This window comes from Sander lucioperca, chromosome 5, assembly GCF_008315115.2.
Source record: "Sander lucioperca isolate FBNREF2018 chromosome 5, SLUC_FBN_1.2, whole genome shotgun sequence".
Taxonomy (NCBI): Eukaryota; Metazoa; Chordata; class Actinopteri; order Perciformes; family Percidae; genus Sander; species Sander lucioperca.
The window spans coordinates 24,626,523-24,654,439 of record NC_050177.1 but is presented as its reverse complement, the minus strand read 5'-3'; the positions used below and the strand labels follow the sequence as shown (position 1 = coordinate 24,654,439).

The window sequence follows — 27,917 nt, the reverse complement described above, 5'->3', positions numbered from 1 at the left end:
AGATCAGTCAAGTCAATAAAATCTCTATTTGTGATATTAACAGTAAGTATTGTACTACTTTGTCTTTCCACTCAGTCATTGTTTGATTTAATCATCCAGTGCATACGATAACATCTACACTGTCAAAAAGAAACATCAAATAACAGTTTGTAAAAGCGATTTGTCGCATGTGGCTTTCCGTAGCGCCACGCTGAGTGGGTGGGGAAGTGCAACGCAAAGGCAAAAAGAGGTCAAGGGGAGGGGAGGAGAAAACCACGTGTGATCAGCACCATGTACAGCACTGTCCTTCCTCGGTAGACTTGTTTTTGTAAGCTTGTACCCTTCGCATGTAGCCAGCTAGCCTGCTTTAGCCGAAGAAGCAGATTGTTGTATTTTCTTCCAGACTCACATATTCAAGCAACGCTGCTTGGGGATTTCTGTTGCCACACTGACTGCCGACCATGGTGAGCAAGACAGATGACATCCCGGCGTCAGTGCCTAACTGTAATCCGGTTGATCTTGCGGATGAAGCCGGGGATGGAGCTCAGGACAGCAAAGAAACCAGTAAGACACGTCTGAAGGATTCCTGCGGCTGTGGTGAGAATCTGCAGCAGACTGACTCTGACCCATAGCTGCTGTTATTAACACCTGACATACATTATACATACACTGATTACACAAGTAATACATACAGTAACGGCACAACTTCATATATAAAGCATCCCTGTGCTGTTTTCAGTGCGATTTACTGAATGTTTTGTTGTCTCTCTGCATGACAATTACCTCCATGTCCATACTGTGCATATATATATATATATATATATATATATATATATATATATATATGTGTGTATAAGGTGGTCGTCTGTGGGGTGTACCCCTCCTCTACCTAAACATCTCCTTGGTAGCCTCTCCTAGTTTAGAGGGTGCATATCTTGCACCATCTGCTAATTAGTTGTCTGGTGTTCGTCTGTGCTAATTAGCAAGCTAACAACCTCCACGGGATCAGATCTATTTCTACACCCATGGGTCATAGTAGCTATTAGCATGTAGTACAACCGTAGACTGTATGAAGAGTCCAACCTGACATTGACACCGCAAGCTAACCCATAACAAGTTAACCGGTATGCTAACATTAGCCCCCCTGCTGCCCCATTGAGTATGCAGCTAACGTTATCTAGCTAACTAGCAAGCAGCCGCTCTTGTCACTTGTCGCTTCATGCTCAAAAGACGAGCATATGCACTGACAACGGGGTTTCTTGTAAAACATAAACCGGCTGTATAACGCACGACTTGTTCACGTTTTACAATGCAGCAGCTCATGTTGTGCTAACTCGTATTGACGCACATGTTCATGTCATAGGAATGAACTGAAGGTCACCTTCAGTGGAGCTGCACACTCTCCACATGAACACAGGGGGAATACACATGGTGTCATTTTATCCAACTGATATGTGTCCGACAAGCTATGTGAAATATGCGTTACCTCGTTTTTGTTTGTTTTTAAAAGTATACTTTAAGATCTCCCAGTTGGCTGAAGTGCTGGTGGTGGATGGTTAACACTCTAAGCGCCCTCCCCCCCGCCGGGAAAGATTAGATCGACTGTCCCTCCTCGACCGGGAAGCGGAAGCTGGTTGTCGTAGAAAAAGTCATGATGGTGCATGCTCAGTGAGAGGGAAGGTTACGCTAATAACACACGAACAGCCGTGTAAGCTGGTGAGTATACTGGAAAATAAAAGTAGTGGTGGCGGCTCGCAGTGGGGAAGCAGCAAGACTGTTGTCAGTAGAGGAAGATTAAACTGACACGCGGACTGTCAGCCGGTGAAGTTAGCGTTACACAACTTCTAGAGCAGCAAAAGTCAGTGCTGCAGCATGTCTGTCACATGTGGGACCTTGAATTGTCTCTGCCTGTCATTTCGTAGGAAAACAGGCAAGAGTGCCTCACTGCTTCACCTGTGAAGGGATGAGTTTGTGCTGCTTTGTGGATGAACTGCTGAGTGCATTTGAATTCTTCTGGTTATATGGCTGTATCATTACTGATGTATGTGCTGTCTAGTCTTTTATTCCTTCCAAAAGCCCACATGGAGCAGTAGATGCTCCATTTGAGAGCTTGAACAAATAGTCGATTAGATTATTAACAGTTTAGGCTATTTTTGAAGCAAAATGCCTCTTATTCTCTTATTCCATCTTTTCAGTTGTGTTGCTTTTCTTTGTCTTATCTGATTATAAGCTTAATTTGCTTAGTCTTAAAGTGTTGCTTGGACAAAACAAGCAGCCTGATGTAGGGCTGAACGATTTGGAGAAAAATAAAATCTTGACTGATATTGGAATTGCGATATGATTCACGATATTGGAGGAAATGATAATTTTTGCATCATTATTCTCATTTTAATTGAGAAATGCATTAAAATGATCATGGTGTAATTTCTTTGAGATTCTGTACCAAACAAAGATTTCTTTTTTTCTTAAGTCTGCAGCACCACAATATTTAACTCAGAATGGTATTTTGCCTTATGTCGCTCCTCCTGCAATTTGGATATTGCAGTAGTCCATATTGCATTTTCGATAACATTCTGATTAATTGTTCAACTCTAACCTGATCATGCACTTTAGGAACCTGCCATGGGCATTTGATTTTACATTTAAAGTGCCCAAGTGATTAATACATTTACAGAGAATTGATCATTGAAAATGACTATTAGCTGCAGCCTTACTTGTGACCTGCCGTAAAACTGTGTGTCACGTATGAGAGACAGTGACAGGATTGATGGCCTAAACATGTCTAATACCAAAGCTAACACTGGACTGTGCAGAGTTGTAACAGGACATACTAGCAGCACATGGCAGAGCAGACATATCGAGGTGATGGTCACTGTTAGTGGGTTTTAAGGCGCTTAATGCTCCTGTTGGGTGAAGAGTGACCTCGATAATCTCAGGAATCACACCCTGGCACTATTCCTCTTCTGGCTACATGTCTTCACCAGTCCACAGTCAAGCTACTGTATTCATCATCCATAGCAATGGTACCTTACTTTTTTTTAGCTTGTGACCCCTTAATATAAATAACATGTCACCCAACCCCATGTCACAAGGTACATGTGGGATTGCATGTAGGAATGTTGTTGTCAGTATATCATTCATTGCTGGAAAGTATTTAGTTATTCATTTATAAAGTCAATCTTAAACAGACGTTGTATTCAGTCTTTGTAGCTATGAAATTCCATTGCAGATGGATGACTCAGGTGGTTGCCACCTTGTGGTGCAGCAAACATGATTACAGCCAGACCTTGTATGTTGTTGTTGTTGTTGTTCTCAGGGTTGACTGGCTGGTTAATGTTGCCATGGCAGCAGCCAGGGTCCCCATGTCAAGGGACACAGAGTGGATAGATATCTTATTATTTTGTTGTTCTCAAGAGAAGTGCAAACTAAAGAAAACTCATTTATAATTATTACATAATCTGAAAGAATGTGAATTATCTCACTATGAGTTGGCAGTTTGATTCAGGGAAAGGTTTAGTCGGACGACAAACGGGTCAGTTACGGAGTGAACCTTGCTTTCTGTGGTGTTTCCTTGTGCGTGGTTTTTGCTTCTTATCGGTCTTCATCTGTTTGGTGTCCTTATTTCATTGATTCTTTACCTTGCCCTTATGCCCTGGAGGGCTTCTGTCTGGTAACTGTCCAACCAGAAGTGTGTGATGGGTGATAGAATATCTATCTACCCACATACATATACTGTACATATTATCATGTCACTCAACCTTACTTGCCACTGTTGAAATTAGGGTTTCCTTCGTAAATGTTTATTTTAATAATATGACTTTAATAAAAAACAAAACAAAACAGAAAGTTAGAGTAACTTCAATTACTACTAACATCCCTTAATGAAAATGATAACCAGAAATGTCAGTTTTCGGGCACTCCTGCCTCTCCCAACAGGTTAAACTGTCTCACTGTAACATTCACCACAACCACCATCATTATGTCTCACCACTATATCTAATTTCAACAGGAAATGTATCAAGGAAACATTTTAATTCATTTCTACTTCCTTCATTTAAAACAGACATTAGACATGAGATTTGTCCTCTTTACTGTTAAAGATCACGGTTCCTTTCTCTCCTCTCTCTTCTTATTGAAAGGGGTCAGTTTTACAACACAGACTGCTGGATTGCCTCATCAATCAGTCTGAAATATCGCACTTTGGACTCTTGCATTTCTGATGTGGTGAATGCTACTAACTAAAAACTTGAAACTACTTCATTTGATATCCCCCATTAAACACCACCTCCACACGTTGTCCCTTATAACTGAACCACAATTTGTTGGAATAAGTTCAGAGATTTTTTTTCTTCTTTTTTTTCTTGGGCATTTCGGGCCTTCATCTATACAGACAGCTGAAGACATGAGAGGGGGAAATGACATGCAGCAAAGGGCCGCAGGTCGGAGCCGAACCCGCGGCCGCTGCGTTGAGGAGTAAACCTCCAACTACCAACTGAGCTAACCAGGGGCCCATAAGATCAGGGTTTTACTACAAAGATGGCTGAAAAAATGGCAATTGTGTGTTTGCCTATATTTAAGCAGCTATAATCAGTATTTTAATAATTGTATCAATTGACAATGTGAAAGGGGTCAAGCTTTTTAGGGAGTTGCAGCTCATTATTTAGCTGTTAGGCCCACAACTTCACTGTTTTGGTTTACTCATAGCTTCATTTTTGGACACAACAGGCAGCTGTTTTCCACGGAAAAGCTCTAAAAACCCACTGTCCACTACCTGCTCAGCACCAAACAGCAGAGAGACACAGTTAGTGACTACCTGGTGAACATAGCGGAGGACTAAAACACTTAACACTGAGCCCTCATTCTCTCCTGCTTTGTAACACTATAACTTGTGTGTCTGCTCTGAAGCTGTTGTGTTTGTTATTCAGAGCGTGGCCGGTCACCCCTCTCTTATGTGCTTCCTCCTCCTCCTCCACCATTTCAGTGCGTTCACTCTCACGCGGGGGTTGTGGTCCAGTTATGAGGCCCCACCCCTCCCTCTGGCCCCTTCTCTTCAGTAACCCTGAGGCTGTTTACCCTTGACAGTGAGCAAGGACATACCGGCTGGCAGTCCCAGTGAGACATCCACATACTCTGCCCTGCTTGTTTGAGAGCCTCATTTTTATCCATGTTTTTTTTTTTTTTTTTTCCTTCTCACGTTACTGTTACTTAGAAAAGGTGGGACATATAATGTTGCATAGTTTGTATAATGAGATCATTCATTAGCTCATATTTTTCACACCATGCTTGTTTTATAAAGATAATGGGTAATGGGTCATTTTGAGCGATTGAATGTCCACGAAAGAGTAAGGGCAGCTGCTGAATGGTTTCTAGCTTCCTTGCAGGTATTGTATTTGCCACAATCAGCCATGCAAGTTGCCAGTAATTCCCTCTTGTAAATGCTGAAAGCTTTTATATTCAATCCCTCAAGGCTCTTGGGCAAAACTCCCTCCAGTTTTGCAACAGTGTTGGTTACAGCATGTTTGGGTTTTCTTTGTAGATCAGCTGAAAGGAAGGCCTAGTTACTTGTTCATCAATCATTAGTGATCTGTGTGTTTTTTAGTTTCAACCTTTTTAGAAGAGTTTATGCTTTTTTTTTTTTTTTTTTTTTTTTTTTGTACAGATGATGATTGATGAAAGAACTGCAAAGATTTGTCAACTAATCGATTAGTCGATCGACAGAAAAATACTCGCCAACTATTTTGATAATTGATTATCGTTATGTGATCGTTAAAGTAATTTTTCATCCAAAAATAGCAGAATGTTGTTTGTTTTTATTTTTTATTTTTTTTATAGATCGTATTAAACGAAATATATTTTGGTTTTGGACTGACATAAGACATTCAAAGGCATCACCCTGGACTTCACCGCTTCACTATTTTCTTACATTTTAATCAATTTAATCTAGGAAATAATTGGCAGATTAATTGCTAAGGAAAATAATTGTTAGTTGCAGCCTTAGATGAAAATGAGGTCATGGGGGTTTAGATCCTGTCACCCTTATTCTGCAGTTTGTGTTAAATGAATTAGTATTTTAATTAAATGAAGTAATACCACGCCACTAGCACGCTGTACCTGAGCTTTGTCGGCTCTGTTCACCCATTCATAAATATTTCATAAGGTTGTCGTTTAAGGTCATCCAGCCTCTGGGTCTGTGTGCTTTGTTTGTGACCTGGCTGCCTGGCAGCTTCTGTGTGTTTGGTAGAAAGGTCTGGTGTTTGCACGACTGATTCTCTGAAGGTGGTGTTCTCTGTTGATCAGATTATTAACTAATGGCAGCTGTAGATTGGTAGAGAACAGAAGAGCTGTTTGCCCAAAACACTAATTGAAGGGTGTGGTTCTCTTTGTAATTTGAAGAGTCATGCAAATGGTTTGAATGTTTTTAACTGCATTTTTTTTTGGTCAGAGTTGTCGCAAATTTAACTCCATCACAAAATGTAAAGTTAACAGACGCCCCTGTGTGTCTCTTCCATTGCAGGGCACAGCGCAGATACAGCCATGGTGAATGGTGATGGGGCTCATGAGCGCACAGAGGAGGCAGAATCAAAGCAGGATGGGAACAGCGAGACGGATGGAGGAGAGGAGTCCAACGAACAGGAAGTGATAGTGATCCAGGACACGGGCTTCACTGTTAAGATCCAGGCACCTGGAACAGAGCCATTTGACCTGCAGGTAAGGATTAGCTCTTCACAAGCAGTCGTCCATTAGGCCAGGTGTTCAGACAGACAACTCCTTCAACTCTCCCATTCATTTCAATGAGGCTGCTGGCCAATCAAATACGTGCATGTTCTCTATAAAATAGTTTGTAACCTGAACAGGATATTTCTGCAGATTGCCTGGTGATTGTCACGTCCGAGGAATAAATAATTACCGCCATGATAACCTACGATTTCTTCAAGCAAGTGTGTGAGTTTTATTTTGTGCTGTCAGAAGATATTTAGCGCGTCCGCTGACACTAGAAGGGCTTTAGACACGCATTTTCGAATTACGTGTAAAATAATGTTTCAAGACATCTTGCCCATCACCATTTAGGCATAGGCCTAATGTTGCATTCATTGATAAACCGTGAATTTGATCCAATATTTGCTTACAGTAGAGATGGCGAGAGATAGCCGCTGTTGAATACATAAATGGGGGAAAAAAATAAATGGGAAAACGCACTCATGGATCTAATACTAAAGCCGGCCTTCCTGGATAATATGAGACTGGTACTGGTTCAGGGCTTTTTTGGTCTGAACAGCAGGTTGCACTGCAGTGTGAACATTCAAAATATGTTTCCCTCAAACTAGAAGCTAAAGACAATCTGAACCAAAGCATGTTATGTATCTCAAGCTGAAAATATTTCTGTAGCTGTACTTAATCTTCATCTTCCTCCCTTCACTCCATCAGGTATCTCCCCAGGAAATGGTACAGGAGATCCATCAGGTGTTGATGGACCGGGAGGACACCTGCCACCGCACCTGCTTCTCCCTGCAGCTGGACGGAAACGTGCTGGACAACTTTGCTGAGCTCAAATCCATTGAGGGCCTGCAGGAGGGCTCGCTGCTCAAAGTGGTGGAAGGTCAGAGGCCTTTATTCATACCTGGGTTTTCTTGTTCTTGTGGTGCAACGAGTGAAAATAAAAGCTGTAGAACAAAGGATGTATTCATTTAAAAAATGGATTTGATGGTTTACCCTCCATTTACAGCCTGGCACAATATCTTTCCTGCTGAGGTTGTACTGATATGTAACTGTTGGCAAAAGACTATACTGAATTGAGTTATAGTTTATTACAAGTGTCCATTAGCCTGACCTGTTTCTTGTCAAACCACTCACTGCCTGCTATTTATACCCTTTGGCTTTCTTTTGTCTCTCTTCTCTCCAGAGCCCTACACAGTGCGCGAGGCCCGCATCCATGTGCGTCACATCCGAGACCTGCTGAAAAGTCTGGACCCCTCAGACGCTTACAACGGAGTGGACTGCAACTCCCTCTCCTTCCTCAGCATCTTCACTGATGGAGACCTCGGAGGTATGACACCGTGTGAGACATTTAGGGTAGATGAACAGAGCGTGAGTTTTAATGCTCAGTGTCATGCATGAATGTAGCGACATGGACTGCGGATGTTCACCTTGCTTGTTTTTATGTGACTGCAGACAGTGGTAAGCGGAAGAAAAAGGGCAACGAGCTGGAGCAGATTGACTGCACCCCCCCAGAGCACATCCTGCCCGGCAGCAAAGATCGCCCCCTGGTGCCCCTCCAGCCACACAACAAGGACTGGAAGGTGAGGAGCAGTGCTGTACTTGTGGTCCGATTTAGGGAAATAATATCTGTCAAAGAAGTAGATATTGTTTAATGCAAACAATGCTTTAAACCATTTATGGGGAAAGTCTCAGTATGAGACTGAATTCTGAAATGCTTTCCTGTGAGTAATGGCTTTAACACCTCCAACAGCCTATGCAGTGCCTGAAGGTCCTGACCATGAGCGGCTGGAACCCTCCACCTGGAAACAGGAAGATGCACGGTGACCTCATGTACCTGTACATGGTGACTGTGGAGGAGCGTCATGTCAGCATCACTGCCTCTACACGTGGCTTCTACCTCAATCAGTCAGTCAGCTTTTCAACCTTGTATCACGTTACACAGTAGATCTCTGTCATTGTGCTTAAACTATGGAAATCTGTTTAGCTGCTCTTCAGCAGTGTGCAGTTCAACAGTTTCAGGATCCTAATTTTGGATTAGTTTTGGATGCCAGCAAGGACTTAACAGTCGGACAATTGGATTACAATGGAAAGTAGAATTGGGAAAGATGCCATGGGTTTGGAGCAGGGTTATCGTTCTGTTTCTAACAACGTGATAACAGCCATTCTACGTTCCTCTCATGTTTCAGTGTTTTGTAGTTCCTAGATGGATTCTAGATAGATCTGTTGGAGAAAACTGTCAGAGCTACGTCATTACAGGAAAACTACCGGGCTTGCTTAGCCTGTTCTTTCTCTCCAGTTAGAAGACTTGTTACAAAAAAGCCATAACAACAAACCACAACAATGTGAATAATAATGATAATATGTTGGTAATGGTTTTTGTTTGTGTGTATATTCCAGATCGACTACCTACACCTTCAACCCTAAGCCATCCAATCCCAGCTTCCTGAGCCATTCTCTGGTGGAGCTGCTTAGCCAGATCAGCCCTGCCTTCAAGAAGAACTTCACTGCGCTGCAAAAGAGAAGGTAAAAACATCTCTTTCCCTTTAGCGGCCTTACATTTTTTTTTTATCCCGTCAGTGGTCAGCTTCCCTTTATACTTAATGACTTTATTGTGTTTGAGCAATCCAGAGCAACATAGTCCATGCTCATCCTCTGAAAACATATTTTTTCTAAAACCTCAGTGTCTCCCCGTTTGTCTCCTCTCTCTCTACTGTACAAAAAGCTTCTCTTCTTTTTCTCTTTGCAATGCTTCTTTTCAATTTTATTTATAGTATCAAATCATAACAAGAGTTATCTCGAGACACTTTACAGATAGAGTCGGTCTAGACCACACTCTATAATTACAAACCCCCAACAATTACAATAATTCCCTCAAGAGCAAGCATTAGCAGTGGCTAATGCGACAGTGTTGGGGGTGTGATGAACAGTGGCAATAATAGTCACAAAGATAATGGAACAGTGACTACAATGGTAGTCGAAGTAGTTCATGTCATAGTAGGGCACAGCAGGGCGTTACGGGGTGTAATGTGGCACAACAGAGCATGGGTGGTCGCAGCAGGACGCAGCCGGACACTGCAGGGAATCGCAGAGCGTAGCAGGGTATAGCAGGTCCATAGCGACAGCTGCACCCAAGACCCCGGTTCTTGGTGCCACCCTAATCCAAGGCGATATTCTGGGTGAAGAAGAATAAACTCCCCAGAGCTAGGTTAGTAACAAGCATTTCTGTGAGAAGGATGCACACAAAGGAACCAAATGAAAAGAGAGATGAGAGAGCAGCTCATTGTGTCTTAGGAAGGAAGGAACTTCCCCAGCAGTCTAGAATTATAATAGCATAACTAAAGAGAGGAGCCGGATCGGGCTAGAACTCTCCCCTGCCGGATCGGGCTGTATGGTCTGCCTCCCTCTACTCTCACTATAATATTGATTATATGATAGGTAGATCTGATGACTATGAGGAGAAGCAGGGGTGCTGTGTCTGCAGCTATACACCCTGCCCCGCCGGTCTAGGCGTTCACTGCAACTCCTCACTCCCTAACTATAAGCTTTATCAAAGAGGAGGGTTTTCAGTTTATTCTTAAATGTGGTGACGGTGTCTGCCCCCCGAACCCAGATTGGGAGCTGGTTCCACAGGAGAGGAGCCTGATAGCTGAAGGCTCTGCCTCCCATTCTACTTTTAGAGACTCTAGGAACCACTAATAGCTCTGAGCTCTGGGAGCGCAGTGCTCTAGTGGGACAATAAGGTACCAAGAGCTCTTCTAGATATGATGGTGCTTGACCGTTTAGAGCTTTGTAGGTCAGGAGAAGGATTTTAAATTCAATCCTGGATTTTACAGGAAGCCAATGGAGAGAAGCTAATACAGGAGAAATATGATCTCTTTTCTTAGTTCTTGTCAGAACACGTGCTGCAGCATTCTGGATCAGCTGGAGAGTCCTAAGGGACTTATTTGAGCATCCTGATAATAAGGAATTACAGTAGTCCAGCCTGGAAGTAACGAATGCATGGACTAGTTTTTCAGCATCATTTTGAGACAGGATGTTCCTAATTTTAGCAATGTTACGAAGGTGAAAAAAGGCTGTTCTTGAGGTTTGTTTGAGATGGGCGTTAAAGGATAAATCCTGATCAAAAATAACTCCTAGATTTCTGACAGTAGTGGTGTAGGCCAGGGCAATACCATCTAAGGTAGCTATATCTTTAGATAATGAAGTCCGGAGGTGCTTGGGTCCCAGCACTATAACTTAAGTTTTGTTTGAGTTTAACATCAGAAAATTGTAGGTCATCCAGGATTTTATATCTTTAATGCACGCTTATTCCCAATATGTATTAACAAATTGGGATCGCTCAGAGAAATAGGACTTAAACCAGTTTAGTGCGATTCCTTTAATGCCAACTAAATGTTCCAGTCTCTGTAAGAGGATGGTATGGTCAATAGTGTCGAATGCAGCACTAAGATCTAATAAGACAAGTATGGAAACAAGTCCTTTGTCAGCAGCAGTTAGAAGGTCGTTAGTGATTTTCACCAGTGCCGTCTCTGTGCTATGATGCATTCTAAATCCTGACTGAAAGTCTTCAAATAGACTATTTCTATGTAGAAAGTCACACAATTGATTAGCGACTACCTTCTCAAGGATTTTGGAGAGAAACGGGAGGTTAGATATAGGTCTATAGTTGGCTAAGACCTCAGGATCGAGGGTGGGTTTTTTCAGTATAGGTTTTATCACAGCTACTTTAAATGACTGCGATACATGACCTGTTAATAAAGACATGTTGATCGTATCTAGTAATGTGGTATTGACCACGGGTAGTGCGTCTTTAAGTAGCCTCGTTGGAATGGGGTCTAAGAGACAGGTAGTTGGCTTAGCTGAAGAGGCCCTTAACATTAATTGTTGGAGGTCTATAGGATAAAAGCAGTCTAAGTATGTATCAGGTCTTATCGTTCTCTCTAGCCCTCCTGCGCCCAATGGTGAGCCGTTAGGAGCTGTGGGCAAAAGGTGATGAATTTTATCTCTAATTGTTATAATTTTATCATTTAAAGAAGGTCATGAAGTCATCACTACTCAGAGCTATAGGAATAGATGGCTCAACAGAGCTGTGGCTATCTGTCAGCCTGGCTACAGTGCTGAAAAGAAACCTTGGGTTGTTCTTATTTTCTTCTATTAGTGTTGAGTAGTAGTCTGATCTGGCATTTCTGAGGGTCCTCCTATAATTTTTCTATCTTGCCAATCTACAGTTTGGGAGTTATACCAAGGTGCTAGTTTCCTTTGCTTCATCGTCTTCTTTTTAAGGGGAGCAACAGAGTCTAAAGTAGTCCGTAGGCAGGCCGTAGCAGCGTCTACAAAATTATCAATTTGGGAGGGACTAAAGTTAACATAACGGTCCTCTGTTATATTAAGGCATGACATTGAGTTAAATGCTGTTGGAATATCTTCCTTAAATTTAGCTATAGCACTGTCAGATAGGCATCTAGTGTAGAAGCTTTTATTTAATTTTGTATAGTCTGGTAGTAAGAATTCGAAAGTTATTAAAAAATGGTCTGATAATAAAGGATTCTGCGGAAATACTATTAAATCGTCAATTTTGATGCCATATGACAGCACAAGGTCGAGGGTGTGGTTAAAACAGTGCGTGGCCTCGTGCACCCTCTGACTGAAACCAATTGAATCTAGCAGTGAATTGAAAGCAGTACTAAGGCTATTGCTGTCAACGTCCACATGGATATTAAAATCACCTACAATAAGTACTTTGTCTGAAGGACTACACGTGATTAAAAACTCCGCGACCTAGAGATGGAAGTGGGCCTGAAATAAAAACCAACTTCCCAGTGCTTTTTAAAGCCTCAATGAGAGTGGTAAAGTCTCGCCTTGTGCGCTCACACTCCTGAATCCGAGTGGACATGTCGTTATGTCCACAATGGACCACGATGCGTTTAATAGAGGTCGAGAATGAGGGTATCAGGTCCACAACTTTAGCCAGGATGTCTGCAACTTTGGCTCCAGGAAAACAGTGTGTGACAGCATTATGAAACCGTAGACCTCTAGTGACGGAGTCCCCAATAATTACTGTGGTTAGGGGGAAGAGCGGACGAGGAGTGGGGGGGTGTGGATGGCCGCTGACGGGAACAAAACAGTGTCGGTTTCAGATGGACGAGGAAAAGAAGAGGAAGATTGCTTACCGTTCAGTTGGGGAGATTGTTTTTGAGGAACGTTGTCATTTGGCCGATCCAGGCAGTGTAGACCACCGGACCGTCTGACTACCGCATCCCTCAGAAGCTTTCGCCACGCGGTAGCAATCCTCTTCTGTGATGACGGCTGCTGGTCAGTCGGCTTTGAAGCGGGGCAGGCCCGGCGAACTGCATCGGCCGCAACCGGTTCCGACTCCAACAAGGCATTGAAACGGTTGGAGAGGCTGAGGGCAGGAGGCGATGGAGCCCTACCCAAGGCTCTCTTTTGGCCGCAGACCACCTCAGTCCAGGATGACTTGATAACCGGTGTCGAGCAAGAAGATAGACGTTGGCAGGTGGCTGGGTCCCATGGCGTAGTGTCCTGGAAGGCCGCCGAGAGAGATGAGATCCGGAGTGACTGATTATGAGCCACGTCCAAGCAGGCGGTTAACAAAGCATCTTTGGTCTTTAAGTCCTCGGAAAGCCGACGAACATCTTCCCTGAGGTCAGCAATTTCTTTGTTTGTATTATTAAACAACGAGGAAATCCTGAGGGGGAGTGGGGACTCGCCAGGTGTAGAGGTAGCCATGAAGCTAGCGTTAGTTTAGCCGGTAGACCTAGTCTTGATAAATTAGCGTGAGGCTAATGCTTACTTACACGTAAAAATGTATCTTTTTTTTTTTTTTATTAACCCGTTATTAGTATAATAAAAACTAGGCTATAGAGCTGACTGTTGGTAGGAGATTGAAGGCAGCTGCCGGCTGCCTCTTCCCCGCCAACTGCTGTCGCTTGTGGATGACATCGACGTTGTGATGTGTTCAGGATCAGTGGTCAGTGGTTGAAAGTTTGAAACAGCATGACATGTTGAGGACATTCTTTTCTGTGATCATTCTACAGTTCATTCATTCATTAACTTTATTTAATCAGGTGAAAACACGTTATCAGTCAAGACCAGGCCTGGAGGTCAAAGTCCTAAAGCACAATTAGAAAACAAGACAAAAGACAAAATAATTACAAGAAATATGGTCAGAACTCTGTGGTTCTCATCATTCATTTGGTTACAATTGCAGTGATGTAGGAACTGCAGACAACGAGAGAAAACTTCAGATAAACTTCCTGAGGTGTACGAAAAGATACCACACAAGTGATGCCCTTAACTGTTTTACTGTGTTTTTTGCTGCAGGGTCCAGAGACACCCCTTTGAGAGGATAGCCACGCCTTTTCAAGTGTACAGCTGGACAGCTCCGCAGGTAGACCACGCCATGGACTGTGTTCGAGCTGAGGATGCCTACACCTCCCGCTTGGGTTATGAGGAGCACATACCTGGACAGGTGGGCGCAGCTAAACACAGCAGCGCATCAGGCAGACAAATAATGTAAAGTGTCTCCATTATTAATACATTTATTTGCTGATTTGTCTTCAGACCAGAGATTGGAACGAGGAGCTGCAGACCACCAGAGAGCTGCCCCGGAAGAACCTGCCTGAACGCCTGCTAAGGGAGAGGGCCATATTTAAGGTCTGTTAATAGGCAATGTGATGTGTAAATGTGTAGCATTTTAATGTGTAACTTCTTCTTCTTCTAAATCGCCTCCTTTTTTTTTTTTTGGTCCTGCAGGTCCACAGTGACTTTGCAGCAGCTGCCACTAGAGGCGCCATGGCAGTCATCGATGGCAACGTAATGGCCATCAACCCTGGCGAGGAAACACGCATGCAGATGTTCATCTGGAACAACATCTTCTTCAGCCTGGGCTTCGATGTACGGGACCACTATCGCGAGCTGGGTGGCGATGCCGCTGCCCATGCTGCGCCCACCAATGACTTGAACGGAGTACGGGCCTACGGCGCAGTGGATGTGGAGGGTCTGTACACTCTGGGCACGGTAGTGGTGGACTACCGTGGCTACCGTGTCACCGCCCAGTCCATCATCCCTGGTATCCTGGAGCGTGAGCAGGAGCAGAGCGTCATCTACGGCTCTATTGACTTTGGAAAGACGGTTGTTTCTCACAGCAAATACCTGGAGCTGCTGGAGAAGACTAGCAGGCCACTAAAGGTCAGTAAACACTAATATTGTCTTTACTCAAGCGAACATATACACATCCTGTTTTAGTAAATACTCACTAGAGCACCAAATGTCCACAGCCCCAATCTACAGCTACAGTGCCCAGCTGTAAATGAATAAATGGGCTTGTGGCTTAGAGCTAGGGCTGTTGGAAAAAATCAATTCATGTAAGAATCGCAATTCCTATCTTCTAAGATTCTGAATCGATTTGCAACTTCCAAAAATCAAATTTTTTTTTTTAAAACGTTTTTCACCCTACAAAATAACCAAGATATTGCCTAATATCAGACTGAATTGTCATGGTAAAGTAATGGACTAGTTCCAGAAGGTGGCAGCAATGCAACATTGCGGATGCCGGCTGCCATTAAACTACAACCAAGAAGAAGACTCGTTCTGAATAAGATGAGTGTGTCCCTTCAGCACAATGTAAGACAATCAGGACTCTGGATTTTATATCACTTAACTGCCTGTGCATTTTCTGATGTATTTTCATATTTATATCAACATTAGCGGAACTGCTCCCTCACTTGGGTGAGAGAGGTAGAGATGTGACAGCAGAGAGTAGAGACTGCTTCTATGAAAAAAATATACAGGCTGCTTTGCCTGGCCATAAGCACACGGCACGTAACTTTTAAGCATGCTCATTTTGGGTTTGAAATACACAGTTGCAGATCAAATATAACCTTTTACCTACTCAGTGCAAGTTTAGCATGAATAAATGTTACCTTTTGTCTTAGATTTGCCTTTGTGTGTTTTTAGAATTGGGTCGATTTCCGGTTTGTCAGGTGTACAAAGCTAAACAGCTTAATTGTATTTAAACCTATTGAACCGGCATTTGTCACTATGACACCTTCTGGCAAATTCAAAAGTAGCCTACATTAGCAACCTGTGCTGACGGCGTCGCGGCCCTAAATCTAACGTGTATTGCAAGCACTGTTGGGCATAGTTTACATTATTGCAGTCAGTTGATAACATGTTTTCAAATACAAAAACTCCATAGTCTTATACAAACTTTACTCTGCTTCCATGCCATTATTCCTTTGCCACATTGCCTTTATGAATGCACAGCGGACTTATATTATATATATATATATATATATATATATATATATATATATATATATATATATATATATATATATATATATATATATATATATATATATATATATATATATATATACACACACACACACACACACACACACACACACACACACACACACACACACACACACACACACACACACACACAGACAATATATTTTTTTTGAATTGTGATTTTCTGTTTTATCCAACTTTAATTAGCATTGTTGGAGGGAGTGTGAGACTCAAGATTCAGTGACAACTGCTTCTGTAATTGTTGTGCATCGGACGATAAATTAACTTCAAACTAGATCCTGAAATGAGCACATCTATGTACTGAATCAAGAATTGAATCGTGAGATACCAAAAGCTTCCCCTACTTAGAACCAAAGACAGGCTAGGCAAGTGGGAAAGACACTTTTGTTATATGTAGAAGCCAGTTTTTTCTGATTATGAGCATGACACCACCACAGAGATACTGTGTATTCAGATCATTTGTCTCTCCAACAACATAATTTTGCTGTTTACCTGAATTTTAGGTCCAGAGTCACAACGTGCTGAATGAGAAAAATGAGACGGTGGAGCTGTGCTCTTCTGTTGAGTGTAAGGGCATTATCGGAAATGATGGCCGACACTATATCCTGGACCTTCTTCGAACCTTCCCTCCTGACCTCAACTTCTTGCCTGTGGATGGAGAGGAGCTGCCTCTAGAGAGTCGGCGCCAAGGCTTCCCCCGCCAGCACCGCCACCGCCTGGCTTGTCTACGCCAAGAACTCATCGAGGCCTTTGTTGAGCACAGGTAGGTGTCTGCGCAGGTGTGCATCACATTTCCACCGCCATGAGAGTTGCTGTTGAACATGTGTTTAACCGTTGATTCTGTATCTCTGCAGATATCTTCTCTTCATGAAGATGGCGGCATTGCAGCTCATGCAACAGAAAGCAAACAAGGACGCTAAGAATGATGTACCTGCCATCACAGAAACGGCTGAAACGCCCTCAGAAAGCAATGCTGACACAACTCAGACACAGACCACTGCATCAGATTCTCCCAGTGCAACAGAGGTCTCCAGGGACAGCACAAGCCAGACCGAAAACAACACCTATGCTGCCTCACAGGCAGCGACTGACGGTGAAGAAAACAACTCAAAGCCTGCCACAAACGGGCATCTGGAACCCACAGTTACCCAGAATGGGGAATGCAAGAGCCCATTGGAGGGTAAGGAGCTTGAGGAAAGTATTCCAGGATTAGCTCAGGCCAAAGAGCTAGCAGAAACCTTAGTTGCCGAAGATGGATCTTGTATTGGTACGTTCAAAAATACCCCAAAATGTAAGGCCAGGACAATGCAGGGAGAGCTACTCTGGTGGATAATTGCATAGAAAAAGTAGTGTTTGTCAGAGAAGTAGTATTAACAAAAAATGTTTTCTTGATGCAGCTAACTTTAAAGAATGTGAGTGTGTTCATAGCATTAGAACAGTAGAGCATTTAAATATCAATACTGTAGGGCTGTCCTCGACTAAAGAAATTCTTAGTCGACTAACACTTATATGATTTTGTCGATTAATCGATTAGTTGATGTAATCGACAGAGCTGTGCTCTTTGAGAGATGGTTAAGACTAGAAAAGCACAATATAAATGTAGTTAATTAACCATCTGTAAAACTGAGTTTCTCCACAATTAATCCTGCAAAAGCACCACTTTAAATCTTGTGTTTACCAGAAATGTGCTCATAAGTTTCTTGGCAATGAGTAATTAAGCATGAATAAGCATAAAAAATGACTCATCAACTAAAGAAGTCTTAGTCGACTAAGACCAAAACGACTGATTAGTCGACTAATCGACTAAGAGGTGGCAGCCCTACAATACTGTGTTATAGTGGCTTCTTTCCACCAGGCCAGCTGTCCCTTCTCAGTCCTCAGTCTGCAGTGGGGAAGAGTGTTCGCCCCCAATCCGCCACACTCTTACAGTCTCTGATTCCTTTGCTGTGGGATTTGACCCAATAACCAATTACTATGCTCATTAATCCAAATGTGTTTTGGAACGCAGAAATAACCGCATGTTCAATGATTTGTGTGCTGCTCAATTGATCCTAAATTACAGTAGTCTGAGTGACCGATTGTGTTTGTAGTCCTTTATCGACAGCTTTGACACGGTGGTAGGTACTCGATTAAGGCCATGTCTAGAGTAAGCTTATTGAATCATTTTTATTATTATATCATATAAATCACTTTGTGCTCAAAATAAAGCGAATTACAAGATCAATGATACTATCAATAACTCATGGTGTAAACTGTTACTTTTTGGACTTGTTGCTATGATGTGTCTGTCACCATTACTTTTAACATCTTTTTTTTGTATTTTTGATCCTAATCACAAACAGATCCCAAAAGCCGTGAGGTCGTCCTCAATGCCTGCAAGGCAGTCGGCTCCATCAGCAACACGTCCTTTGACATTCGCTTCAACCCCGACATCTTCTCCCCAGGTAAGCACAGCAAGGGTGATTCATCATGTTCATGTTCACTATGAAACATATATATATATTAGGTCAATCGATTAAAATATTGAATTGCGATTAATTGCATTATTGTCCATAGTTAACTCGCGATTAATCGCAATTTTTTTTTTTCTGTTAATTTAAAAGGGATATGTTTCAAATTTGTAATGCTCGACTGGTATTTGAGACTTGACGTACTTCGGAGGTGTTGAATAATGTGCACTGTCCCTGGTAAATACAACATTTCAAAAGAAAATGACATTATATAAAGCCTCCACAGGTTGAGAAACTGTGGGGAAGATTTCAGATGATGATAATAATAATAGGACAATAATAATGATAATAAGATGAGGAAAAACAAAGCAATTCTGACAACTAGTTAGCAAATGCTGGCAGAAACTGTTCCATGTGCCTGTAATACATTATGAAACGATGTGTATGTGTAACCTTGGAATATAAAGAAACCATTTAGTTGAAGATCAGCCAAGATAACTGGCATTTCATCCATTTTCACTACCTGAAATGTGAAATTTGTCTGTTGAATCTGCTTCTACTTGTAGTCATTTTTAGCACATTTGGCTCCAAATGTGCTTGGAAGTGATAAGACAGAGTGAATGGCACTGAATATGTGTGCATGTGTTGTTGGACTAGGAGTACGTTTCCCAGACGACAGCGCAGATGATGTCCAGAAGCAGAAGCAGCTTCTCAAAGATGCTGCTTTCTTCCTGGTGTCTTGTCAGATCCCATCACTGGTCAGTGACACTCCCCACGGATCAAAGTCATAAAGGGGTTTTAATATCCTGGTTGTGTATCTGAGTTTAAAGTCATATATGTGTGTTTTTATGACTAGGTTAAAGACTGTTTGGACCACAGCGCTCTGCCCATGGATGGAGCCACACTGACCGAGTCCTTGCACCAGAGGGGCATCAACGTTCGTTATCTGGGCACTGTTCTGGAGTTTGTGGACAAGACCCCGGCCAAAGCCCAGCTGGAGCACTTTTATGTGAGTCTGAACCCCTGAATCCAACAGCCACTTTTTGTCCTTGTTTTGTTGTTCTAATATTTCCTTTTTCCATTCCTTAGAGAATAGGAATCGGTGAGCTGATCACCAGATGTGCAAAACACATCTTCAAGACATACCTCCAGGTTGGTAACATTTGACATACATTACCTAGCCTCTTTAAAAGACAAAACTACATCTATTATGGTTGAACATATTTTTAAAATTTTTCCTCACCGTGTAGGGTGTGGAGTTGTCTGCTCTCTCTGCCGCTGTAAGCCATTTCCTAAACTGCTTCCTGAGCTCCTTCCCTGACTCTGTCGCCCACCTGCCTCCTGACGAGCTGGTGTCACGCCGCAAAAGCCGCAAACGTCGTAACAGGGTCCCCGGCGGGGGTGACAATACAGCGTGGGCCAGCCTGACACCAAACGAGCTGTGGAAGAACATTGCCTCTGAGGCTAAAAGCTACTATCACTTCACCATAGAGTGGTGAGGGCCACTTCTGCTAATGTGAAACAAATGTTAGATTCCCATTTTGTATGTTTGTTGGTGACAAATTAAATGTTTTCTTGCACAGTGAAAGTGTGGACCAGGTGGTGGAGAAATACGGCCTCCAGAAAACCACCCTGCTCAGAGAAATTTCAGTCAAAACTGGCATCCAGGTAACACTCATTTAGTCTTTTATGACCCCTGGCGGCACTTTACCAAAAAGTCTTTATGAAATTTCTTCTACTTTTAATTTACCTTCTAGATTCTGATAAAGGAGTATAACTTCGACAGCCGCCACAAACCTGCCTTTACAGAGGAGGACATCCTGAATATTTTCCCTGTTGTGAAGCATGTGAACCCCAAAGCCTCAGATGCCTTCCACTTCTTCCAGAGTGGACAGGCCAAAGTGCAGCAAGGTAAGTTGTGAGACATGTTGTCAAAAGATTAAATCATACATGCAAATTGACAGAATGAATAATTTTAACTGTCATTAACTGTATTGTATCTGACTACCCTTTCTTAACATTTCCAGGTTTTCTGAAGGAGGGCTGTGAGCTGATAAACGAGGCTCTTAACCTCTTCAACAATGTGTACGGAGCCATGCATGTGGAGATCTGTGCCTGTCTGCGCCTGCTGGCACGCCTTAATTATATCATGGGGGACCACCCTGAGGTAGGCAGACATATGTTAACAGCTGTTACTTTGTGTGTCCTATTGATTTTATGGCCCAAAATAACATTTGTGCATTTACCCACAGGCTCTCAGCAACCAGCAAAAGGCTGTTCTGATGAGTGAAAGAGTCCTTGGCATCGAGCACCCAAACACAATTCAAGAATATGTAAGTTATCACACCAAATGTAGGAGGTATTTAATACATGCTAAAGATGATTGATATCCCTCTAACCTCTATGTATTCGTTTCCTGTCGGTTCCCAGATGCACTTGTCTCTGTACTGCTTTGCCAACGGCCAGCTGTCAACCGCCCTGAAGCTGCTTTATCGTGCCCGTTACCTCATGTTGTTGGTTTCCGGGGAGAACCACCCAGAGATGGCACTGCTAGACGTAAGTGAGATTTATGTAAACTACGAGCAGCTTCTATAGAAATGCATCAGTATTGATTAAGTATTTGGTAAAATCCAACCCACAACAGGAAAAAGACCGAATTAACACGGTCCTTCTTCTTGGCTCTCCTTCCACAGAGTAACATTGGGCTGGTGCTGCATGGAGTGATGGAGTATGATTTATCGCTGAGATTCCTGGAGAATGCCTTGACCATCAACACAAAGTACCATGGATCCCGGTCCCTCAAGGTGGCCCTCAGGTGGGGAGAGATTCATCAGCCATATGCATATAGTAGGTTATAATACTGACATAATGATTTACATTATGTGTGCTTTGTAATTTATTTTTTTTAGCCATCATTTAGTTGCGAGGGTTTACGAGAGCAAGGCCGAGTTCCGTTCTGCACTGCAGCACGAGAAGGAGGGTTACACCATTTACAAGAACCAGGTGGGCCCTGCATGACTACACTGCTGGGAACCGACACTTTTTTTGGACAGTTGTGATGAAGGGATATCTTACTTTTTTTTCTCTACTCAGATGGGCGAGGCACATGAGAAGACCAGGGAGAGCTCAGAGTACCTGAAGTATCTCACCCAACAGGCTGTAGCTCTGCAGAGAACCATGAATGAGATCTACAAGAATGGCTCCAATGCCAGCATCACGCCCCTCAAGGTGACTGCTCTGATTTAGGCCATGTGCCTCCATCTTTTTCATCTCCACCGTTCAGCAGTGATACTATGTCTTTATATTTCCTTCTGTTTTCCAGTTCACTGCTCCCAGCATGGCCAGTGTCCTGGAACAGCTCAACATTATCAACGGCATCATCTTTATACCGCTCAGGTACATAATGCCCCGAGCACCGCAGGGACTTAATATTTTCTTGAGACACAACAGAAAAGAAATGTCATTTTTAATTTTATCTTTACTGTGGGCTTTAGTATATTATAATGTATTTCAGACATTAGTGACAACAACATATCTGAGTGAGGGGATAAATTAAAGACCAAAACATTTAAATGGTCAATTACTTTCTTTGTCTTTATCAGAAATTTCCTCTACAGGAAGTCAAGTATTTATTTATTTTTTGGTATTTCATTTCAGCCAAAAGGACCTGGAGAACCTGAAGGCAGAGGTGCAGAGGCGGCAGCAGCTGCAGGAGCTGGGAAAGAGCGAAGAGCCCACTGAGGACAGGCCACTGGAACTAGAGGACAAAATTCCCATTGATTAATGTATAAAAGCCTTCAACACGGCTACTTTCTGCTATGGGGGGGCAGGGAGAGGCCGTGATGCAACAGCCATGTCACTGAGCCTGTGGACCCGAGAACCGAGTGGTCTACATCAGCATTGAAATAAACAGGGGGAGGAATTGGTTCGGGGCAGTCCAGAGAACCAACTATATGCACTGTAGGATAAAGGAATACAGAGCAGGAATTTCCTACAAGGTAGGAAGGGAGGAAGGAGAAAGTATAAACATAGTATCAATGTAAAGTGCAATCTGAAAAATCCCCAGCCTAAGAGACTGGTGATGTAAAGTCACTCAAGGTGTTAGCTGCTTAGAAATATGATTGCATATAAAAGAGTGGTTGCAGCTGGGGGAGGGAGACCAAGGATGACCATGACATTGTATACCAGAGCCTTATCCACTGTACCATATTCCCCCGATAATGCTTTTTCTCAGCTCAAACTTCCCAAATCCCACAGCACTGTTAGCCCAGGACCATATTTTGCCCCGCAAAGAGCCTCGAAGACCCTCGGCATTTAGCCACCCTCCAAATGGTGCTCTAAATGATAAGCACCTACCCTGCCCTAAAACTCAGGGTTACTTTCTACCGTGCACTAAGACCAGAATACAGTCACTAAATTTGAGATTTTTCAAGTGGGGCCTCATCAATTCCTTTTCTTAGTGGCATCTTTGAGCCACTTTGCAGCATTCACCCATCGCACTCGCACGTCCCTGATGGTTAATTAATTTAATCCTATCATTTGTACTCACGACATCCCTGGTGGGTGCCTGCGATGTCCTATGGTTCCGGTTTCTCCAATCAAGCAGTGACACATTAGTGAGCTTTAGACCGGTTTGATTTTTTTCTTTTTTTTTAGTAAATAATGGATTTTGTACAAGTGCACAGGAGAAATAAGGTATTTTAGGCCCGTTGATCATCAATTAATTTAAGCCATGTCTGTTTTATAGAAAATGTATAGAAGTGGAAAAAAGATGTATAAATCTCTATTGGATTTGGACTGATGTTTATGGAAAACGCAGATTTAAAACGTCCACCTTTAGCAGTAAATGTATCCATCTATATACTAGCTGTGCTCAATCTTCTATTTTTACACATTGAAAGAATATGTGCATGTATGTGTGACGGTGTGTGTGTCTTTGTGTAGTCCAACGGAAAATCTATTGGCCAGGGCTGTCGCTGCTTTTGCTGCTGCATAGTTTGAATAGAGGCTAAAGCGAACATTGGCTTTCCAAATGTTTTATTTTTCTATGCATTGTAAATCTGTTGGATGGCTGATGCCTCTTTTCTTAAAACATTCATAGCCACCAATGTTGTAAATCTGTTCATGAATGAATTGGTACTGAAATTAACCTTCTTATCACTGGACAGGTGGTCAGCATTGGCAGTAGTGACTGATGTATTGTTGCTGGGTGTATTTTTTTCTTTTTCTTTTCCATTATTGGGTCATCTTTTCATATGTAACTGAGATAAGAAAACAGCGGGGAGTGTTCATTGAGCAGTATTTAGTTCACTTTCTCGTGCTTGTGTTTGAATGTGTGATCATGTCCACAGCACAACCAAAAGTGGACGAAAGAAGGGCTGCTTCAATGTGATGTACCAAAAAAAGACTGAAGGTTTGTTTGCGCTTGTATACATGCAATGTATCCTTCCCATGACAATTTGTTACTAAATTGTTGCCGTGTCTAAATGTATGTGATTAAAGCAATAGAGAGATGGTGCTGTAACTGATTGTTTTTCGAAAATGCAGTTTGTACTTCGCACAAGACATGCAAGATGGACTACTTACTGTACAGGCTGAATTACCTGAAAATATAGAAGCGCTATTAAAAAAAATGAAAGGGGAGCTATTAGATTTTCCTAATTGTGCTCCTAAAACATGTCATGACATCAATAGCACAGAGCTGTGTATTGTGCCTATTATTTATGCTTCTGAATGGAACCAGGGTGATAACCGGTAATATACCTTTACAATTTATGAAGGTGAACTATGCCTTCTGATTTTGTTTTCTTGAATCATAAGTTTTCTTGTTTCTTTGACTTTATTCTTGCCCAACAATAATACCAACAGTGTCCACAAGGTGGCACACTTAACATTTGTCTCATTGTGAAGGACATGCATTACCCGAATAACAGGAGATGTTGCAGTGCAGCTATATATAAATACACATGCTTTAGTTGACTTTGACAAATTAAAATTAGGGTATTTCAATTTTTTTGCGTTTCCCCCCCAGAATATTAATCATATGACTCAAAATTACAAACACTGCTACCTGTTGAACATGTTCTGAACCTGTTGAAATCCCACAGGCAGGAAGTCTATTGTTTGGGTATTTTAACACTGTAGATCATGATATAGAAGAAACTCAATGACAATGATCAAACTATTTGTCTGCAGAGATACTTCTCTTTTAGCACGGTGCTTCTGGAGGCACTAATCTCAGTCCACTAGAGTTCAGTGTAATATTTCGGTTTTGAATAGTTTAGCTGTTAAAATGTTTGAGATGTTATTTCATTGTTGTTAGACATTAGCATCAGAAGTGGAAAAAAGACCTATGGTGTAATAATACAAAACTAAGCGTATTATTTCACACAATTTTCATATATACTTTTTGTAATTACAATCTGAATGTCTGAAATATAAGGCAATAGTGGAATATGCATATTAACTGGAATTACATATGCACAGGCAATAAATATTCCTTTAATTTCCAGATATGGATCCTGTGTAAAATAACTTTAAAAGGTCTGTGTGGGGGGAAAAGGAGTATAATATCTACCCCCAAAATATTATGCACTTTGCTGCCCACTAGTCCTGTTGCATTTATTGTCTGGAAATTATGATTGTCTAACAGTTTTGTGTTTTCTCAGCTTATATGTCTTTTGCACAAAGGCTTCTTAGGCCAAGTGTTTCAGTCTGCTTCCCCTGACAGTGTGTGGTATTTGTGTGTTGTTCTTTACAAAATATTAAATCTAATTATATTTTGGTTTGAGTATGCTTTTATATTAAACTGAATAAAATAAAACTAGTCAAACTTTTGTTTGGGGTTTTGATAACAACATACAATAACATTGACAGCATACAAGTGCCAGTGATGGAACAAGTATTGCGATATTTTACCTAAGTAAAATTAACAGAAGTACAAAAGTATATGCAGCAAAAATTACTTAAAAGTATAACAGGTAAAAGTACTCATTAGGTGGCAGAGTGGGTCCTGTCAGTGTGTTATATTTTTGTATTACTGATGCATAATAAGCAGCATTTTATTGTTTTTGCTGGCTGGAGTTATTTTTTACCTACTTTCCACTGTCAAGTAATTTAATCTTGAATAATATCGTACGCCTATAGGCTGATCACATGTATATGTAAATTATGGATTTGCGAAGTGGCTATAGCTGACTGACAGATAAATGTAGTGTAGTAAAAAGTACAATATTTACGAATGTAGTGGCGTGGAAGTATAAAGCTAGCCTACCGTAAAATACAGGTACCTCAAAAGTACAGTACCAAACTAGTAGTAAATGTTCCTAGTTACTTTCACTAATGCAAAATGCATTCAGCATAGTGGACATTGTCAGTAAAATTCCAAACCTCTTATATTTTTGCATGTACAAATAAAGCAACCATAGGGACTTTGTTTCTGCTATCAAGGGCGGAGCGCTCCCGTCAGACCGTGAACGCGAGCTTTGTGCGCGCTCCCGGCTGAAGGCGAATGCGGTAGCCTACGAAAAAACAGGCAAGCAGCGCCGGAGAGACAAGACGGGCACAGTTTACCTCCACATCACAAGATCATATTTTGGAACGGAAAATTCATGCCCTGTCGGGTCGTGTTACCGTTAAAGACGACTGAGGATATTCACAGGCAGAAACAATAGGGTGAGTCCGAATATTTTTCTAATACGAAGCCGGTCAGGGTCGAAGGAATCTGGCGTTAGGTGGGGAAAATGACGATGTGGCTGTAATTTTTGCACCTCCTTTTTATGTCTCAAAATGGCGGATAGGCCGCTTGGGCTGGAGCAGCAGGTACCTTGTCAGCGGAGCATATCCTTCGGTCCAGATAAACAATCTTGTGCGCTTACTATAGTTCAAGTCTGTCGACTTTAGCTACGGTGTAAGTTAATTGTAGCTAATTGAGCTTGAATGCATGTTATGAGCCTGTAGTTTTCGTTAAACTGAATGTACGAGCTAACTTTCTGACTGCATCGCCGGGAAGCTAACTTAGCTAACGTTAACTTTAGCCAACATTAGCTAACGATAAGTGGGCATAACGTTAGATGACGTTAAGCTACCGGCTGGCACCGTCGTCATGTCGACCGAAATCGTTAGCGACCACAGTTAAGACAACATGTCCAGTGTGCTGCAGCTTCACACCACTGCTGTATTATGTGATATTCATCACCTGGTTTGCGTTGTACATGTGTTGTGCAGATCTAATTATAATTGAACATCAGACACCCCTGCTGCAGTTTTCTAACATGACATGCTCCTATATTATTCCCTCTGCTGTTTGTCGCTGTCATACTGGTGTATGCTCACTGATGGCTACTGCCATCATCATCTGCAACTCGGTCTGCTTCATGCGGTTTGTTGGCTCAGTGTTGGAAAATCAGGGTGGAGCACATCGCAGGCGATGAGTTTGTATATTGCGTCTAACCAGTACTTAAATGTCTGCCTTGTCTTCAGTTTGCACATTTTCTCTCTCATTGTGAGGGTATGATTGAGTGATTCGGAACAGGAATTTGTGGACCGAGGGCTTACACTGGGATGAATGCAAATCATTGCTGTGGTTGCTCACACTGTTGTGCACTGAATCCGACAAGCGAGTCCCCTTGTATTGATATCGGATATAAAGCATTGGTTTAAGCAAGGATCCTTGGGTGATTTATTCTTCCTAGCCACGCCTGTAAGGACCGCGCTGCAGCTGATCAACTGGAATTATGGGATATTAATGTGTGTGTATATATATATATATATATATATAAATATAAATATAAATAAAAGCAGTGTTCAGATTCAAAAACAGATGTTGACTTTGTCTATGACTGACTTAAGGAATGTGATCCCTTTTTCAACTTGTTATTTTGACAGCTATAATCATAGTGTGTATATGTGTATAAGTGTATATATCAGTTGGTTGGGCTTTTGTGAATCTAGCAATGCTATTCTGACATAAACACAACTAACCCTTGAACAAATGAGCTATTGAATGTCTTGCTACCTGTGGCGAGTCAATGGAGGATTCCTCAAAGTTTAGAATATTTTCTCGGTTATCTTAATGTTGGTTTATGTCTTTGTCTCCCTAATTAGCCCATATTTAGCCCTGACTTATTATTTAACTACACATACCATTTGCATATTTGTTATCAAAGGCAGGCCGATTTCTGACGAACTAATCTGCATTTATGAATTATTAGTTTTTCGGTGAAGACCTTGGTGTTGTCTGTTCTAAATGAAAATGCTATACAAATTTGAGTATATAATGTAATTAAGTTTGACAGAATTTCACATGTCAGAAAGCCACCATGATGTTGAAATGGCACAAAGTTCAAACTGCAGTGTACAATATTTGAAACCGTGTCAAACTGTGTATTGCAAGACCAATTTTCTGTGTTCTATTTGGAAAAATGAGCTAAT

The 27,917-nt window shown here is 41.9% G+C and overlaps 2 protein-coding genes across 8 annotated transcripts in view; both read left to right on the top strand.

Moving 5' to 3' along the window:
- The first annotated feature begins 234 nt into the window (after nucleotides 1-234).
- cluha (clustered mitochondria (cluA/CLU1) homolog a) lies at nucleotides 235-24,996 on the top strand. Of its 5 annotated transcripts, none has more exons than XM_036001216.1 (28): nucleotides 235-576; nucleotides 6,494-6,687; nucleotides 7,405-7,576; nucleotides 7,880-8,023; nucleotides 8,149-8,276; nucleotides 8,447-8,601; nucleotides 9,094-9,219; nucleotides 14,038-14,185; nucleotides 14,278-14,370; nucleotides 14,470-14,904; nucleotides 16,539-16,798; nucleotides 16,890-17,088; nucleotides 17,134-17,215; nucleotides 18,378-18,479; nucleotides 19,143-19,243; nucleotides 19,342-19,494; nucleotides 19,575-19,637; nucleotides 19,736-19,980; nucleotides 20,069-20,153; nucleotides 20,243-20,396; nucleotides 20,513-20,652; nucleotides 20,738-20,818; nucleotides 20,916-21,041; nucleotides 21,179-21,300; nucleotides 21,395-21,488; nucleotides 21,579-21,713; nucleotides 21,808-21,881; nucleotides 22,143-24,996. In XM_036001216.1, exons 1-28 carry the CDS (start codon nucleotides 441-443, stop codon nucleotides 22,267-22,269), a joined length of 4,074 nt encoding a protein of 1,357 aa, XP_035857109.1. In that variant the 5' UTR covers nucleotides 235-440; the 3' UTR covers nucleotides 22,270-24,996. The 5 variants fall into 5 exon arrangements, with proteins under 5 accessions (XP_035857109.1, XP_035857108.1, XP_031153184.1 ...); XM_036001215.1 differs by having other exon boundaries at nucleotides 17,134-17,302; XM_031297324.2 differs by having other exon boundaries at nucleotides 16,890-17,215.
- Nucleotides 24,997-25,951: 955 nt separating this feature from the next.
- LOC116048315 (lissencephaly-1 homolog) overlaps nucleotides 25,952-27,917 on the top strand; it is a 48,149-nt gene continuing 46,183 nt past the window's right edge. The window contains exon 1 of one of the 3 annotated variants that reach the window (XM_031297331.2): nucleotides 25,952-26,159. The gene's annotated coding sequence lies outside the window, so the exon portion shown is untranslated. Of the gene's footprint in view, nucleotides 26,160-26,373; nucleotides 26,395-27,917 lie in introns of those variants that run through there. The other 2 variants (XM_036001217.1, XM_031297332.2) reach the window with 2 other exon arrangements.